General features: G+C 43.6%; 1 protein-coding gene and 1 long non-coding RNA gene across 2 annotated transcripts; one reads left to right on the top strand and one right to left on the bottom strand.

The window, feature by feature from the left end:
* Positions 1-404: 404 nt before the first annotated feature.
* On the top strand, positions 405-16724 carry ARPC1A (actin related protein 2/3 complex subunit 1A). Its single transcript, XM_081839971.1, has 10 exons — positions 405-563; positions 4644-4748; positions 5364-5468; positions 9417-9639; positions 10323-10430; positions 11323-11535; positions 12027-12102; positions 13094-13287; positions 14372-14462; positions 16332-16724. Exons 2-10 carry the CDS (start codon positions 4685-4687, stop codon positions 16368-16370), a joined length of 1113 nt encoding a protein of 370 aa, XP_081696097.1. The 5' UTR covers positions 405-563; positions 4644-4684; the 3' UTR covers positions 16371-16724.
* Positions 16725-18446: 1722 nt separating this feature from the next.
* On the bottom strand, positions 18447-19379 carry LOC309329410. Its single transcript, XR_014151140.1, has 2 exons — positions 18669-19379; positions 18447-18632 (listed from the first exon to the last, which is right to left on the bottom strand). It is a non-coding gene; the product is annotated as an uncharacterized lncRNA (long non-coding RNA).
* Between the last annotated feature and the right edge of the window lie 13 nt (positions 19380-19392).

Here is a 19392-nt window from a genome sequence, read left to right as displayed (position 1 = left end):
TAGATAGGCTTATCTAAACAAGAATGTTTTCAGCAGGCGCCAAAAAAAATACAGTGAAGGCGTCTGATATCAAGAGGCAGGGAGTTCCACAGTCTTCACGTGCGGAGCGGGTGCAAGCGCACTACGAGGAAGCGCTTTCCGAACCACCTACTCCTAACTGCGCAGGCGCAGTGAAAGACCCGCCTCTTCCAAGGGAGCCGGCTTGCTTGACTTGCTTGGTTGCCTCTTTCCCACGGCAGCGCCTCGGCGCAGGCGCAGTAAGTGAATGCAGCCAGGGCTTCCAACCTTGTCCGAACCCAACACCCAGCGCAGGCGCCGTGAGCGAGCGAGGCCGCTCCGTCGACCGTTGGTGACGCATGCGCCTTCCGAGAGAGGCGCTCCGGGAGCGCGTTGCGCAGGCGCGCGGGGGCCGGGCCTGTGACGGAGCCGGGCCCTTGCTTGGCGGCCGCGCCTTCCTCGCATTCCCTCAGAGAGCGCCGCTCGGAGCGGAGTCGCGTTGACTGGCCAGAGTCCGCGAGCCGCCCCCGGCCCCCGCACCCCGCCGCTTTCCTCAGGCCCGGACGGTGAGTGAAAGGGGAAGAAGGGGTTAATTTCCTTTGGTTTCCCTCTTCCCTTCATCCTAATTAAAGGGGGGGGCGCCTCCTTTGGGCTGTGGGGAAATTGGGGTGGGGGTGGGGGGGGGGAGATAACCTCCTAGGCCCTTCTCCCCACCCCATTATGGGAACAGTAATTGGGGGTAGGGGGTTGCCAGGCTATTATGCGTCCATTAAAACAATGCTGCAATAATAATAAATTAATAAATTAGTAAATGAATCTGTATGTATTTATCATGTTTATTTTATTGCATTGAATTCTTATGCATTTCCTGCTGCTTTTTCCATTGACCTCACTGCAAGGTGTATATTCGTTCTCTGCCCCCCCCCGTCCCCCCCTTCACAGCAAACCCTTAATTCATTTTTTTAAAAAAAATATTTATTGCCTTTTTCAACAATTTAGACACTACAAAAAAGAAAAACCATACAATACAATACAAAAAACCACTACATTACACTAACAAAACACTAACATTAAACTAACAAAACAAAACAAACACTTTTTTTTTAAAAAAACCCCTTAATTCATTTCATTTTCAGCCCCTGCCCTGAAGCGGCTGACAGCAGACAGAAGGCAACCCAGAATGCAAAATATTGGAATAATCTTAAGCGGCAAAACACGGCATATTTATCTCAAAATACGCGAAGCAGGCCAGAGCCCTGTTCACATCAAAACAGTGCTGTGATAGCATAAAGCTTGCGATCCTCTGCAAATATGTCTGGGAATAAGCAGCACTGAATATGACAGGGTTTGCTTCATAGCCACACTCGAAGCAGCTTACGAAATTGTCTCACAGAAAAAGTCACATCCAAGTCTAGTATGACGAATAGAAATAACACTTTGCCCCTCTAGTGCCAGGATGATTCAGGTAGCATTTCCTGCTCTCATCCCTGGTGTTGTTTGGCCTCTGCCTACTAGGTAATAAGGCTGGGCTCTCATTCTGCTAGTCTGCCCTTACGGGCAACTGAGAGGTTCACTATGTATTGATTTGTCATTGTTCTTTTTCCTAGTGAATGGCCGTTTCTGCAACAGGTACATGGAGGGCGGCGTCACCTGGGCATCTCTGAGCACAGGCACGTTGCATCTCCCCTTTATGGCAGCCCTGTCGATGAGGGTGCCAAAGGTGGAGGGCAGCCTTTGTTTCAGCATCATCACAATGTCCTTCTAATGCAGGGATTGTGTTCATTGTTGTGATTGGAAGAGCTGAATGGTCTTAGTAAGAAGACAAAGAACTTCTCTCTTTATTTCCTGTTTGAGAAGAAATCTAGGTTGTCTTAAGAGGAATGGGTTTTGGCTTCCAAATTTTTGTAGAAGTAAAAGGCGCTAATGGAGTCAGCTTAATATTTGCCAAGCTTTAAATCAAAGTGTCTATGGAACTGACACTGTTACAGGTGTCACATAATAGCTGTTCCGCATTTGTAAGAATTTTATATTTTAAGTGTAGAAGCGTCCACACTTTGGAACTCCCTGCCTATTGAGAACAGGCGAGTCACCTTCACTGTAGTCTTTTTGGCACCTGTTAAAAGATACATAGAATGTTGATGTGTGGTTTAGTCTCTTTTTAGTTTATCACTGACTTTTTTTTTGGAATGTTTTACATAGCTGTTTTTATCAGTAATTTTATTCTATTCTTTTTGTAAACTACTTTGAGAATCAAGCAGTGTATAAATTTATGAAATAAAGCGATCTACAATAGATTCTTACTGTGACGGAATTTTTAGTGAACTGATTTGTACCTTACACTTCAACTGTTGTCAATGTTATGCATGTTTACCATGTTCAGAAAAGCTTCCACGTCAATTTCCACTCCAAATAAAAACCCCTAAGCTCCCACCTCCCCCAGTGGCATTTCTTCCCAGCTGAAGCCCATCTTCATTAGGAAGTAATATAAAAATCCTGATTTGGATAGCTGGTATTGTGGTGAGATGAGCTTGGATTTTAAAAATCTCATAATGTTGGTGGAGGTGAGATTTGTGAGATATGGAAAGCAACACATCTGTGTGGCAACAAGGAAGAGTACTTTTTTGGTTATCACCATCTTTTGCATTCTTTTGCCTTTTGCATTCTGCCCCAGGTGGTGACACTGACATCTTTTTGACACCAGATTAACACCTTCCTCTTCACCCAGACATTTGCTGGAGTTTCATCCACTTGGGTCAAGGCTTTATGTTACTGCCATTCTGGGTTGCAGATATGTTTCTCTGCCTCCACCCCAGGAAGCTGGTGTTTTATGCTTTGTATATCCAGCCAATTGTTTAAATTTTCATTGTGGTGGTTTTCAATATTTTTTGCTTTCAATATTTTTTATGCCCCGAGCTTGATTGATTGTGAGTTGCCTAGAGATTGGCCTCAGTTAGGTGTTGTTTGTGGCATCTGTCTGCAGAGACAATGGAGGAGTGCACTTTCAGGGGTGAAGTCAAACCATTGGAGAGTTACAGCACCTGCTGTGGCTGTAGAGACTGATATGGGAGGTACATGTTTAATTGCAGGTGGGGCAGATGAAGGCGTCCGGTTTTGCTGCTATAGCTGCACCATGACTAACAAACTAAACAGGGTGTATTTATCTGGTATTAGCATCAAAAAGGGGAATGCAGGTGAACTGAGCTTTATGTTCACCTTTGTTACTTCACTGCAGTTAGTTTGCCCTAGTGACTCCCCCCCCCAAAGGTAAGAAAAAGGAGGGAGCAGCTGAATGTCCAAATCACCCAGCAATTTCCAACCAGCACTAAGGTGATTTGGAAAAACTATACAGTGGTGCCTCACAAGACGAAATTAATCCGTTCCGCTAGTCTCTTCGTCTAGCCGTTTTTTCGTCTTGCGAAGCAAGCCCATTGACAGCTTAGCGGATTAGCGCTATTAGCGGTTTAGCGGCTTTTAGCGGATCAGCTGATAAGCGGCTTATCAGCGGATCAGCTGATAAGCGGATTAGCGGCTTAGGGAAAGGGGGGGAAAGGGGGAAAAACCTGCAGGAACTCGCAAAACATTTCATCTTGCGAAGCAAGCCCATAGGGAAATTTGTTTTGCGAAGCGCCTCCAAAACGGAAAACCCTTTCGTCCAGCGGGTTTTCCGTCTTGCGAGGCGTTCGTCTTGCGGGGCACCACTGTATCTTTAACTGGAAATAATTACAGTAGCTTTAAAAGCAGTATATTTTGGCTTGGTATTTTGGTGCTTCTGTGATTCCATTGCAGGTGATGAACTGTTAGGGCCTTTCTTTTTTCTTTTTAAAAGTTGATTTATAATTGAGTTTCTCTTTGCTTTCATTTGTTTTTGTCTTTGCCTGGATTTTTACTTTGCTCGGCACCTTTGTCTAGCAGCCAGTGGGCGTGGATGTGGATGATAGCATTAGTGTTTTCCTTCAATGCATATGATGGAAAAGTGGTTCCTCAAAGTGTGGGTAACCCTTGGGAGAATAGTGATGTAGTTGTGCAGAAGTGTAGGTTGGTTGGGGTGGGGAGCTGCAAATTTTGATAATTTTAGATGACTTAATTGTTGCACCCATTATGCTGTGGTTTCTGTGTACATTCCAAGCCATAGGAGTCATTGATTTGACATACACATTAAGATGATTCAGTTTTCTTACCTTTTAAGATGCAGTCGCTCAGTGGAATATGCTGGCTATGAAGCTACATTTAGTTTTCTGCCCTACTCATGACAGGTCTTTTGTCTCCTAACTTAAGCTTCTGCATACTGAGGTTTCTGAATGAATAATGCCAATATAAGTTTCCCATTTAAAAGTTGGCACGTCCTGTAAATGTGTGTTGTCTTGTGAGTTTCTTATTCTGTCTTCTTAAGCTTGGATGGAATTAAGTTCACTTAGAAACTCAGTGACCACATGCACAAGTGAGGGTGCAGTAGTCAGAGCTATCCAGATGTTGTTGACCTGTGTCTCCCATCATAAATGATGGTTGGCCATGCTGGCTGTGACTGATGGCAGTTGGAGTCCAGCAACATCTGAAGGGTCACATTCCTGTCTTAGCAGCATTTAGTATTGGATGAATACAAAAGTGGGCAACATCAAATTTAAAGCATTTCTGCTTATTCCTTTCAGCTTCATCCCTCTTGACGCTTTAAGATCATTCCTTGTTCAGAATGTCTCTACACCAGTTCTTACTAGAGCCAATAACCTGTCACGCCTGGAACAGGGACCGAACTCGTGAGTATTGTCTTAATTCATGTGACTTCATATCTGACAATAAACTGGTGCAGAAAAGCCAGCTTGGCTGCAGAATACACATAGCTGGACGACTCTTTACTGAAAAAAACTCATGTTGCCAATATCTGAGGTTCAGTACAAAGATTTTGGATTGTCTTCATTTGGCCCACTAATATTGGGGCTAATCAAAACGAGTGCCCTGTAATTTCATCACAATGGAAGGCTTTTTTGGAGGAGGGGGGGGGAGCATTTCCCCATAAAAGCAGTGAATAAGGTTGTTTAATCTTTTCACCACCTGCAACGTCCAGCCCCTGAGTCATTTCCCCCTCCATGTAGTTGAGCCCTTAAAGTACTCTTCCTTTTCTCACAGGCATTTGGTGGCCTGTGTTTGCCTGTGACTGGATTATATTTCTGCTTCTGCTATTTTATGGGTTCTGCTTCTGTGCCATTGCTTTAGATTTTTCCTATTTTCAGTTTACCATTTTTATGCCAAGTGCATTTTTTGTTGGAAAGACTCCTCGCAAGTTTCATGAATATGCTATGATTATGATTTTGAATCTTTCTTTCTTAAAAATAGAAATATTTCTTATACTAATCAATTCATCCTCTTGGCAGAGATTGCCATTAGCCCTAATAATCATGAAGTTCACATCTATAAGAAGAGTGGGAACCAGTGGGTGAAAGCTCATGAGCTCAAAGAGCACAATGGACACATCACAGGTAAGAGAATTGTCAGCTGCAGCTTTGAATATTGGGCCTTTGAATATTGCAAGAGTCAACCGCATCTAGTGAGGAAGTCAACCTGTTTAATTGCTTCTTCTCATTTTGAATAAAACAATACAGTTGCCATGCTGTGATTTTAGCTATGTCCATCCAGGTGATTCTCTTAGAAACACTTATCAATGGCTGTCAAAAAGGGTTTTGCCTGGGGACCGGGAGTTATTTTCATGGATTTGTACCCCATTCCAAAGTAAAAGTTTGTTTCAGTTGTTCTTATGAACTATTTTAAATTTCTTGTGTGTGCCACTTTGTGAATGGAAGTTGAAAAGCAGCATGTATATTTTGTAAATACTTAAGATGCTGTGGAAGAATACCTTGCATACCTAGAATGCAGATGTGCACTTCCGCAGCTACTGTCATTTTTCACATTAGACTCTATCCCTGCCTGTTTATCTAGACACCTGCTTCTCCCTGAGGGATATTTGAATTGGAGGCTGGGCTTCCATGCTACCTCTGATGCTCTTTCAGGTGCATCAAACACTCTTGCTGGCCAGCAGATTCCTATAACAGCAAACATGTCTGGAAGCAGTGGTATCAGACAGTAAATGATGAGCACTACTGTAGCATTGGGTTATAGTAACTCTTGTTCTCTAGGAAGCCATTTTAGCAGCAAGAGAATCCAACACTATGCTGCCTCCTTAACTCTCCTTAGCATTCAAGGAAAACTGATAAGTGAAAAGATAATACAAAACATGCAATTAAAAGATGTCTGTTTACTGTACATGAAACCTTAACCTTAATATTCTGTGATATCTGAGTTTAAATTTGTGTTTTAAAACAACCTGGCTTTCATTGGCATGCATTGTTAATGCATTTCGTGCAGTTTTTGTACATCTTTGTTGTGCCACGATTCTGCATATTGTAACATAGGCTAACCTCCCTCCAAGGATTATTGTGACACAGAAATGGTATATGCCCACATAAGCAACCCTGAGCTTCTTGAAGGGAAGGATTTGGCACAGTAGGTATAAAGAGGCTGATAGAAATATAGCGTTGGTGAAGGAGCTCTGCACTGTAATAATTTATCACAAGGAACCATTTTGGAGCTTTTATGTTGTGTGCAGAGGGAGAGTATTGGCTTAGTTTCTACTGCAGGAAGATGTGGGAGAGCTGTACAGGACTCACATTTAAATGGCTATCTTTAGATCTGAAATAGCATCTTGCTGAGGCAGATGGATTTGTTCCATCACCCAGAGCACCATTGCACTAGCTATACCTGACTTTTATTTTGGGATTCTCTTTCTAATAAAAAAGGAGGAAATCTTTTCGCCTATTGGAAAGGTCAGGTTCTAAAGCACAGTGACTTGAGGTGGGGGGGGGATGCACAGCACATTTGCCCACCAAGCGTACTCAGTCCACATTGGTGTGTGTGTGTGTGTGTGTGTGTTTGTATGTCTGCAAACCTTGGTGTTCCCATGAACCTGTTGATTCCTCTGTCTTGTGCATAGATGCTGCCAGTTTGTCTACGTAGTAAAGATCCCCACTTGGAGAATGAATTCACTATTAGTATCCTAAGGAAGATATAAATATAATTCTCTCATTTGATATACGGTAATCTGTTGTTAGAAGGCTCAAGCAGCAATAGCAGGCATGCACTTAGAAATGGATGCAGTTTGAGTCCTAAAGGCAGGTAGGATCCAGTAAGAAATGGTATATTGGGTGAACTGTGCAGACAGGGAAAAAGGAACACAGAAAGCGGCCTTTTACTGGTTCAGACCGTCAGTCCATGTCGATCTGTGGTGATTGGCAACAGCTCAATGGTCTCAAGCAAGGGTTTTTCTGCTGTACCTGTGGATTAAGCTTGGGAACTTCAGCAAGAAAAACATGGTTCCAAACTACAAGAAAGAAGATTCCACCTAAACATTAGGAAGAACTTCCTGACAGTCAGAGCTGTTCGACAGTGGAATTTGCTGCCAAGGAGTGTGGTGGAGTCTCCTTCTTTGGAGGTCTTTAAGCAGAGGCTTGACGACCATATGTCAGGAGTGCTCTGATGGTGTTTCCTGCTTGGCAGGGGGTTGGACTCGATGGCCCTTGTGGTCTCTTCCAACTCTATGATTCTATGATTTACTCCTCCCCTGAGCTTTGGCCCTTTCCCCAAAGGGTTGCAAATAATTCATCTTCATTCCTGCTCAGAAACATTTTCATATGCGTATTTACATTGTCATTTGACACCCTGTTTGCATTGGTCATATGTAGTTGAAAACCAAACATTGTAAAACATTTTTGAAAGCCCATGAATAAAGTTGCAACTGTTCAGGTATTGCAACCACAGTACTTTGCTGAGACCAAGCTCCTCCTAGAGCTCTGAATTTGCAGGGGGAGAACTGGATGCTACAATAACTTGTGTTTTTGAATCAAAGAAGTGGTTCTTGGAACCCAGAGGCAGGAGTTGTCTAAATTCTGCTTTGATAAAGGCCCAGCGGTTTTTTTATAGACAGTGGTTTGAGAGAGGCATCACTCTTTCCATACAGACTCCTTTTGCCCTTTCTTAAACACCCTTTGCAGTGTCCTTGTTAGCATGTAATGCAAAACCAAACCATGGCTTAGCATGAACAAGTAAACATGCAGGCTCCCAAAGAGGAGAGGGTGTATCTTTTCATCTATTCAGGCTCATGGTTTAGCTCTTTCCAGACAAGCCACAAGCTGTAACCAAGGTTTGTCCTTGGTTTCCAGCTTGTCTGGGTCACTAATATGACTTAGATTGGCGCACAAGCAAATTGCTCGCAATCCCCTCTCTGGGAGCACAATAAGTCTTCGTTTGACTTCATGTTACATGCAAAGTGGGCCAGTGTGTTGAATATATAAAGCTGTTTTGTAGAGATGAATCTACTGTACACATTGCAACCAGGAATCCTTTTTTCAAACTACCTTCAACTCTGAGAATGTCTCCAGTCTGAGATATTTCCCAATAAAACCTTTCATTGGGATTTGCTTACATGATTAGGAGGAACAGAGGAGTTTGTAAGATGGTTATTTCAGGCCCATTAGTTGCCGGTTCATTTCAGGATTGTTTATACTGTCCAGGAATTTGAGGGTTCTATTCATATCCTTTCTTCTGGAGCAAGTTGTCATTGCCATAAATTTGAAGCTTTCCCACTTCTCGCTTAAATGTCCCATCATGATAAAAATGGATCATGGGTGCTCTCTTAACAGTTCCAGCCATTCAACAGCAATACAGTGTGTGCTTAGAGAAGTTACTGAGTGGCAAAACACCTTTTCGTTATAGACTCACTAAAGTCATAGCCACTGTGACTTTTAGCAACATTGTGAAGCTGACCTATTTAAAGTTGGATTTCAGCTAGTGGAAGAATAAGGACTTTAGCTGTATGTTAACCGTACATTTGCTTTAATTCTGTTCAGTTTGAGTGGGGTTTTTATGCTCCCATAATTGTTTCTGTCCATGACTCTTCCAAGGTAGGATGGACTTGAAATCTACAGCATATGAAAGGTGTTCTTCTGGTTAAATATTTGATATTGGCAAAGCAAGAAACATGGCACTTTGTTCATTCTGTTTTTATGTGACTCAGCCTCCAATTTAGCCTTGGATCACATAAATCCAGGCATGCAATCATATAAACTTACATATATAAAACAACAACACCAACTTAACCATGGATGATTTGAAGACAGAGGCTGTACTGATCTTAAAATGGTGACTTAAAGTTAAAGGAGTGGATTACTAGCTCCTGATTTGAGGACACCTTAAAGGGACCTGATTCAGCAACTTTGCTAAAACTAAGCAGGACTCGGAAGTGTCTGGAAGCCACCTGGAGTTCTATCATGGAAGAAATGCAGAATAAAAATGTAATGACTAGGAGGTGGTAGGATTGCAGTGTGTGATTAATAAGATGTGGCATCAAAGAAACAAAACTGTATTCAAACTTGCAGGCATTGACTGGGCCCCCAAGAGCGACCGCATTGTCACTTGTGGTGCTGACCGTAACGCTTACGTCTGGAGTCAGAAGGACGGAGTGTGGAAGCCAACACTGGTGATTCTGAGGATCAACCGAGCAGCCACCTTTGTGAAGTGGTCTCCTTTGGAGAACAAATTTGCTGTTGGAAGTGGAGCTCGACTCATATCTGTGTGCTACTTTGAGTCTGAAAATGACTGGTGAGTCGCCTAATGCAGATTGCTTCTCATTCCTCAGCTTGCTTCAGCAGTGACAAGCTTAACAGTTAGTTAGTTGGTTCGTTGGTTGTCAGTGAGATCTTAAATTCTGAGGCTTCAGTGTCTAAATCTTTTTCTCCTCTACATTATTTTAAAGGGTGTGAAACCATTTTGAGTATCCATCTCATCATGGCAACAAGCCAGAAAATTGCAGGGTAGCTCTGTGTGCTCAAAGCCTTTCATTACATGCTTGAGAATGGAAACAATTCTGTTGCTTTTACTTGAGAATGTAAATGGGTTCTGCTACTTTCAGTATGACAAGAGTTTCAAACACCTTGCTAATGTTACTTTTGCAGCCGGTAGCTAACAAGTTAACTGTAAAACATCTGTCTTGAATAAGCTTAATTACTTCAACAGTTCAGTTGCTCTCCTTTAAAAGGCCCATTATTTGTGAAAAAAATACCGTATATTTCCGTGTATAAGACTATATTTTCCCCTATTTTTTCAAGTTTAAAATTGGGGGTCGTCTTATACACGGATAGTGCATATGGGGGATTTCTTTATTTGGAGTCCCAAAAAATAGGGGTCATGTTATACACGGGAAAATACGGTAAATTTTTGCACAGCTGTTTTAGTGCTGAAGCAACGATTACAAGTTCCTTACTGATTTTTCTCCTCCCCTCCAGGTGGGTGAGCAAGCACATTAAGAAGCCCATTCGCTCCACTGTCCTTAGCCTAGATTGGCACCCCAACAATGTTTTGCTTGCAGCTGGATCCTGTGACTTCAAATGCAGGTGAGAGAATGCAAAGCACTTTTGGAAGTGGATTTGGGTGACGGTTCAAACTGATTAGCAGCAGCTCTTTAACACCCTGCATGTCCAATGGCTCTGTCAGCAGCAGATGGGAAGACTGCAGCAAGAGGCAGCAGTGAAAAGGTGACCAAATTTGGGAGAAGGGTTCGGATAATAAGTATTCCAGTATATGGCAAAGAGTACGCCGACATGGCAGCCATCAGGTCAACCTACTTTGACAGGTACTGCTCTTGCGATGTCCAGAGCAATTCTGTGCTGCAGATGTAAACAATAGGAGTTCATGCTCAAAGTGGGAACTGTCGCACATGCCTTTTCTGAATTCACTTCCGGGTGTGAAAGGGTTGGTGAGTGTCAGCCATGTTGAGTTTGTGTAGTTGATGTCCATAATCCAGATTGGGAATGTATCAGTTTACATCTTGATCGCTCCCATACCAAAATGGAACAATGGGACCTGTGGAGGTGGAACTGCAACCATAGCACCACACCCCATGCACAAGCTGGCACCTCTTCTGCAGTTTTCTCTTTGGCACTACAGCCCCTGGGTTAGGGAGTCTGCCTGTTTTAGTGTCACATGTCAGCCTTCCTGTGGCCCGCTGCTTGCACTCTGCCTCTCTACTTGGCCTCTAATTATCTTAGTAGACATACCTCATTTATATAGCTATTAATAAGAAATATAAATTAAACCAAACACTGCAATATGTTAAATGTTTACAGAGACAGCTGTTAATTTCTTTGGGAGAGCTTTACGTGAGGCTAGCTTGCTGACTTTGATAGTTGAGTTGCCTATGAAATTAGCAATTTCATTTCTGCACAAAGGTAGGCTTGAGTCCCACCCACCCCCTCCTAATTCCCTCTTCTGCCTCTCTGTTTGCAGAGTATTTTCAGCTTACATTAAGGAAGTGGATGAGAAACCGGCCAGCACACCCTGGGGATCCAAAATGCCCTTTGGGCAGCTGATGGCTGAATTTGGTGGCGCAGGAAGTGGTGGCTGGGTCCACAGCGTCAGTTTTTCCGCCAGCGGCAACCGCCTGGCCTGGGTCAGCCATGATAGCACTGTGTCGGTTGCAGATGCCTCCAAAAACATGATGTAAGTAATGTAGCAGAATCTTAGGGTGAGTTTCCTTGACATGGTGATCATAATATTCCTACTTCCATGCAGTAATGCGCTGATGTATATTTGCTCAGCACATTTAACTTATAGGCCAGGGATGGGGAACTTTTGGCCCTTCACATTTGCTATGCTGTAGCTCCATCATCCCTGACGTTTGGCCATGCTGGCTGGGGCTGATGGGAGTTGGGAGTCCAGCAACTATGGGCCCATCCAGGCCATGGGCAGCTGGTATCCTGGTTGTAATGCACGACAAGTAGGGACTGGGATGAATGTACAGCCTAATATCAGAACTAATTGTCTGGTTCATACTTTAACAAACGGTATCAAAATTGCCTAGCCAAGTGAGCCAAGGCAGTCATGAAACTGGGTAATAATGCCAGATTCTGTCCTAACCAGCTGGTAAGAGGGGTACTTTTTATGAGATTTCTGTGTGATGCATCTTTAACAAGTGATCTTCTTGGGTTTAGGATCTCGCAACTGAAAACAGAATTCCTCCCATTGCTGAGTGTGTCGTTTGTCTCGGAGAACAGTGTGGTTGCTGCTGTAAGTGCCTTCTGTCTTTGACTTGCATCATTTTTTTTAGGGACAACTATCGTTGCAAAGACTTAATGTTACGTTGTTGATGCTTCTTACTAGTTGCCCTGTTCAAAAGCCTTGATTTCTTGATTGCTTCCCGATTATTGTACAGATACAGTATTGCCTAATCTAAAGCAATTTCAGATTTTCCTAGGCACTATGTGTGTAGATATGTTTGTGTGCAATGAACAAGCATTGCCATTTTTGTCACATTCACATGTTGAGCCCATTTGTTAAGCAACCTTGAACAATTATAGCTTCATAGCATCCTCAGTGAAATGCATACATGTATGTTGGTTTATTTATCATTCCACTAGCAGCCTTGTGCGTGGCATTTCTCATTCAAAAAGAATCAGTGGCTAAAATCAGTGTAGTTTTGAAATGTTCAGCCCACCATATTGATTGAAAATGGTATCCAGTTTGTGTTCAAACGTAGACAAAAACCTGCTCCTTGGTCACCAGAACTATCATGCAAAATTTGGTTATGGCATCCTAAGCATTGACCAAATACATAATGGGCAAAGAACTTTCCAAAACACATGGTAGATTTATTTATAGTCTGCCTTTCCTTTAAAGAGCTCGAGGTGGTGTATGTTGCTGTTCCCCACCCATTTCATCCTCCCAGCAGCCCTGTGGAGTAAGTTCTGCTAAGAGACAATGTCTCGCACAGAGTCACTAAGTGAGCTTCATGGCTAAATGAGGATTTGAAACTGGGTCTCCCCTAGTCCTGGTCTGACCTCTACACCTCACTGGTGAACTGCAGGAAGGTTTGTTGTTGTTATTGTTTGAGGTGGGGGCGTTCTTCATGGAAGTTATTTCTGTGTAGGAAAGTTGTAACCTTTGAAGCTGCCCTTAGAGTGAAGACTTAAGCTTTTTAAAAGAAGGTGGCCAAGCCCAAGCAAGTAATTGGTAGTAGGTTTGGAGCAGCAGCTAGACACATTCTGCTGATTTGTTACAGGGCCATGATTGCTGCCCGATGCTCTTCAACTGTGACGACCGTGGTACCCTCACCTTTGTCTCCAAGCTGGACATTCCCAAGCAGAGCATACAACGCAATATTTCGGCCATGGAACGTTTCCGCAACATGGACAAGAGAGCCACTACAGAGGATCGCAACACTACTCTGGAGACGCTGCATCAGAACAGCATCACGTAGGTGGCACAGGGCTCAAGCTGCAGCCTACCTGGCCTTGAAACTTGTAGAGTCTGTTACTTGTATTATTCCAGCATCACAGGAAGAAGCATTGCAGCTCCCCTCCTTCCTGCGCTGCCAGGTAACATGAGGAGCCTTGGACTGTGCTCTTCCGCACTTCAGATAACTTGGCCATTCCTGATGTGGGAAGGAGCCCCCATGAGAATGTTAAGTTCCAGGTCAAGATGCGCATGTCAAAAGGTGATGAACGCTGCTAGATCAGCTGAAATGCCCATGGTAGTCCAGCATTCCTGTTTTCACAGTGGCCAACCAGATGCCTTAGGGGAAGCCTACAAGCAGAACCTACAAGCAACAGCACTCTCCCCACTTGTGCTAACCAGCTACTGGTATTCAGAGGCATGCTGCCTCCTGCACTGTAGTAGAACATAGCCTAGTAGCCATTGATAGCTTTATCCTCCATAGTCTTTGAATGTCATCCCTTCCCCAGTAGCTTCTCTACCTCAACTGATTCTCAGAGGTATATTGCCTCTTTACATTTAGTGATCAACAGAAGATGCTACCTTGTGGTACTTTATTTCTCCACAAGTGTGCCATTGCAAGTAGCAAAGTGTGAAACCCACAATAAAATCAGAGTTCCACAAGCCATGGGTAGCAAAGACCATTTTTTATTCCAGCACGTTTTTTTTCTAGATGCTTCTTTTAAAATATAATTGGCTTCTGTTTCTCCTTTGTATTGCTTTTATATTAGTTTATTAATGTTTTTTAGTCATTTATAAATATAGCTTGGTTAGCTGCCATTTTTTTCATATAGAAATGGGTATAAATATTTGAATCAGTAGCTCTAACATGAAAGTGGCTGCAGGTAATTTTGCAGTTACTGCTGGAGGAAATCCTTTTATCAGGTTGCATGCATTCTGCCTACTCCATTCTGGCTCAGTAAGGTTATACTCAATCACTGTGACCAGGAAGGGAAAAAATGATTTGCATTCTGTTTAACACAGCGCAAAATGTCCATTGCTAAGTGTATTGGAATAAGCCTGTTTACTCCTTCAGGGATTAAAGCTGTCCCTTTTCTCCTTGCAGCCAAGTGTCTATTTATGAGGTGGACAAACGAGATTGCCGCAAGTTCTGCACCACTGGTATTGATGGAGCAATGACCATCTGGGACTTCAAGGTCTGTTTTGACAACACTGCCCACACCAAATTAGCACCCTGCAACCTTGTTAATATCTTGTAGGCCAGCACTAGGGTTAATCGTTTTAGTAATAGGGACCTGGGGATACTGTTGTCAAACTTTGGGGGCATTGTCCCCAAATGGCTTATTTGGCAGATGGTGCTACTCAAGACTAATTTTGTTAAACGGGGTCATTTCTGTCCCTTTTAGGAATTTTGGTAGTGCTTTGTTTGTCCTCCATCCCCTCTCTGCTTGGCTTTTTGCAATAATCCAGCTGTGGCTAGGATGGGGGGGGGCGAAGCCTTGGATCCTAAGAAATCAATTTAAGGAAATGAATAGAAGAAAAATTTCCCATCCACCCAATTTTTGATGATTATCATGCACCCTGTTTCACATGGTTCAAGAAGGCCCCCAACCCCAAAGAGAGGTTTTTCAGGGTCACAACTGGCTGCGGGGGGGGGGGGGGGGGCAAGAAAAGGATATGTAACTCCTACTATGAACTTCCTTAAGTTGTTCTTAATAGAAGAACCTGCTGGTTAAGGCCAATGTCCTGTTCTAACTGGAAGTACTGTGCATTCCACAGTATGGTTTGCCTGCAGAACGTCCCAGGTTCAGTCCCTGGCATCTCTTACAGCAAGTGATGTGGAACACCTTTGCCCAATACTCTGCAGTCTCTCTGCCGGTCTGAGTAGATGGACAAACAGTATTAAGACAGCTTCCCATGTAGGTCCTCTGGTTTCCCTACACAGCAGGCTGCTGGAGGATCACAAGGTCACTGAAAGCTGCGCTGCATGCACGGGGGAAAGTGTGCAAAACAGCGCATGGTGTTTCTTCTCTCGTTTCCTGTTCTTGCAATAGAGTGCTGAATTCGGGGGGGGGGGGCCTTAAATGAATTTTGCTTAGCATGTGCAACCTTCCTGTCATTTCCTTTCACCGCCCAGTAGGTGTCTCTATCTCATCAGCGTCTCCTGAGATTCCAGGGTCTAGACAGGAAGACTTGAAGTTGGGGGACTGGAGGCTAATATTTCCTGCCATGGCTTTGCACAGCCGTAGTCCTCAAGCCATGACCGTGTTAAACTGCATACTGACTCCTATATTGAATGGCAGACATTTGTCACTTTTGAGTTGTCTCCAACGGCTCCGAGCAGACTCATTTAGATGATTAGACGTGACTGTTTGCATCAATTCGTATGAATTTTTATTTTAAAAATTATTTTATTTATTCGGTTTATGTACTGCCCTTTATGAAAAGATCCCAGGGCAGTGTACAACATTAAAAACATGTCTTAAATAGACAGCATAATAAAAAATAATAATCATAATAGCAGTGGTAAGGTGCTATCCTAACCATGTCTACTCAGAAGTAAGTCCTTTTGAATGCAGTGGGGCTTACACCCAAGAAAGTGGGGTTAGGACTGCAGCTGTAGTCGGGGCTGCACAAAAAAACTTCTCAATAACTTGTGCACCGCAAAAGGCTGAATTCTCACATTCTGTGTTTTTTTCATTTTGCCCCAAAACTGTAGAGGGGCAAAGAGCTAGCTAGGTAGGCATTGAAGCCCCCTTGCTATTGGTAACCACAGAAAAGTCTTACTCATATTCTCTCCCTCCTGCCCCCCTTTTATGGGTTCTGAAATTTCAGCAGGTATTTCCTGCACGCCTTTGAGCACATTTTCTTACTCATAGGGACTAGGAAATTCTGACCTCCTTGCTTTTTAATAACGGCAGAGTGTCGCAGCTGAATTTTGTGCCCAGGATTCTGTTCTGCACTCCCATAGAACTGCAGCTTCCCCAGCAGCCATGGCTAATCGTTTCTCTCTCTCTCTCTCTCTCTCTCTCTCTCTCTCTCTCTCTCTCTCTCTCTTTTTCTAGACATTAGAGTCCTCGATCCAGGGGCTGCGGATCATGTAAATCTGGCTCTCTGTTCTCTAGCAAGACAACTCGTTCTGGCACCTGCACAGACTTGAAAAGGGATGGTGAAGATAGGTCACTTTTTGAAGCACTGAGAAAATGACGACTTGGTGGATTTTTTTCCTTTTCCTTTTCATCCCCCAATTTTGGTGAAATGTGTTGGTTTGAAAATCAGCTGTGATTGTGGTATATATTTGGCTTTGTTTTTATTATTATTATTGGTTGTTTCATTCCATTCTTTGCCAAAGCTGCTCCTTAAAATAGTTTATTGCAGGAAGTATGAATCACTAACTTAAAAGGGGAATTTTGTGTAAACATGTCTGCTAGAAAATAAAATTTTAAACAAACTCCAAATGTTCTCTGTGAAATTCCTATGTACACATAATCCAGTGGAAGAGATTCAGATTGGCATGAACTATGTGACATGAAACGCGTAACGTTCCCTTGTTTTTCCCATCTTTCAAAATGGCAATGAGTGGGTGGAGTGCAGGAAGATAGCACAGAGAAAGGGGGTCTAAAAAATCCTCCCCCAGTCTGCTGTCCCAATTCAGCTCCCATCACCCCAAGCTAACATGGCTGATGGCCAGGGATGTAAGGAGCTGGACCCAATGTTGGGAAAGAGTGATTAGCTTATAGTGTAATAATATGGCCTAGATAGTGCTGTGCCATGAAACCTCTATCTGCTTATCTCCATGTGTTAGTTACATCACTCTGAGTACTTTTGGTTTGCATTTGCTCAATGATACCTTCACTTTGCTCAGTGATAGAGCATCTTCTCTGCATTGCAAAGGCCCCAGCTCAGTCCTTGGCATCTCCAGGTAAGGGTTGGGAGAAAACTCTTGAAATTCTGGAGAGTTGCTACTAGTCAGTGTTGACCTTACTGAGCTAGATTGATCTGACATTGTAGAAGGCAGCTTCCTGTATTCTTAAAGGCACAGCTAATCACCTCTACAGTGGAAGGGGCTGTGTGCAAACTGCCTTCTGGTGGGCCACCTCTACTTATGGGTCTTGGAGCAGTAGTGCTCCAATTAGATTGTGGTTGCCCTTTTAATTTCCCACAAAACCTAGTGTAGCACTGTTCCGGGGCATTGGGGGAAATTCTGAAATGGAAGCTAGGCCTACAGCGAAAAAGGGGGAGGCAGGGCCACTCTCACTGGTGGGCCTTGTCAGGCACCCAAGGACGGCAGGATCTGGTGCCTAGCTCTGACAAAAATGAGAGAAGAAGCAGCTCTTTTGACTCTCTTCACACACCAGGGCTCATGAAAAGACTGGAGGAATGGAAACAGGTTGGAGAAGCCATGAGGTTTCCCCAATTCAGCTTAAAGGTGCAATCTCCACATGGTGAACTGACAATCATATAATAGTGAACTCGGGTGCTGAGTTATAATGGCTGCATAGCTAAAACAGCTACTGAGAAAGAAGAGGGGGAGGTATCAACACGCTTGGGAGAACCCCAAGGTTTGCAAAAATTATAATTAAAAATATATATATAAAGGGGCACAAGAAAACTCCTAAGCTGCTAGAAAACATCCCAAAGCTATTCCATGCTGCATCAACAGAAGTCAGGTGTCTGGAAGTAATGGTACTACGCTTCTGCCTGTAGCAGACCACACCTTGAGTACGGTGTCCAGTTCTGGTTGCCACAATTTAAGAAGGATATTGACAAGCTGGGAATGTGTGCAGAGGAGGGCAACCCAGATGATCGAGTCTGGAAACCAAGTCTTAGGAGGAACGGATGAGGGAGTTGGGCTCGTTTAGCCTGGAAAAGGGAAGCAGAGAGGAGATACGATAGCCATCTTCAGATATCTCGAGGACTGGTCACCTGGGAGATGGAGCAAGCTTGTTTTCTCCTGTTCTGGAGGGTGGGACTCGAACCAATGGCTTCAAGTTACAAAAAAGGAGATTTCAACTAAACATCAGTGTGGAGATCACACAGAGGGCCCCCGGTCTATTGACCCTGTGCCACCACTGCGGTTGCTTTCTTCGCTGCCACCACCCCGCTTCTCATGGGGACACACGGAGTCCAGACAGTTGTTAACGTAAACAAATAATCAAGTTTATTTTTAAATGCAGGAATAAGCGTATGGCTTCGGTTTATTTTTCTCTTGTCAGTTTCTTACACTTAGTTCCTAACAACTCCAGACTGATTAATCCAACTATCTATCTGCCTGAACCTAACAATTCCTCTCACTCTCTCACAATACAACTCGACCAACCCACTGCCTATTCCACCCTCTTCCTTCTCCAACACCCAAGCCTCAACTCCCAACTGACAAACCTCAACTGACTTTTCAAAACCTCCCACTCTATCTTTTACTCCCCCCTTGCATTCTCACTGGCCAATCACATCACACCCATTTTAACCCTTTCCTTGACCCATCCTAGGAGGCAAACGCCACAATCAGGAATAACTTTTGACTATAAGAGCTGTTCAACATTGGAAATGGACTCCCTTGGGAGTTTGATGGGTTCTCCTTCCTTGGAGGTTTTTAAGCAGAGGTTGGATAACCATCTATCATGGATGCTAAAGCTGAGATTCCTGCACTGCAGGGGGTTTGACTAGAGCAGGCTTCCTCAACTTTAGCCCTCCAGATGCTTTTGGCCTACAACTCCCATGATCCTTAGCTAGCAGGGCCAGTGGTCAGGGATGATGGGAATTGTAGTCTCAAAACATCTGGAGGGCCGAGGTTAAGGAAGCCTGGACTCTTAGAGGGCCCTTGTGGTCTTCTCCAAACCTACAATTCTATGCACACTTTTATAAACTTCTACTCTGTCTTCTTGCTTTTGTTTTCTCATGATGAAAATGTCCTAAATCCTGTAATCATAGCAAAATTGCTCCATGCCCTTGATCATTTTGAGTGCTCTTTTCTTAAGCTTTTTTCCAACTCTGGCAAAGGGGATTACTGCAACGCCACTAATTGCCTAAGATCCCTGCAATTTTTCTTGAGGCTCCGAATCAGAGTATATTGTGTGCTTGTCACATAGCCTAGAGCTGCATCAAAGTTTAGCAACTGCAGCAGTT

The sequence above is a fragment of the Podarcis erhardii genome, assembly GCF_964252035.2.
Source record: "Podarcis erhardii genome assembly, chromosome: 14".
NCBI lineage: Eukaryota > Metazoa > Chordata > Lepidosauria > Squamata > Lacertidae > Podarcis > Podarcis erhardii.
This window is presented reverse-complemented; position numbering and strand designations above follow the sequence as displayed.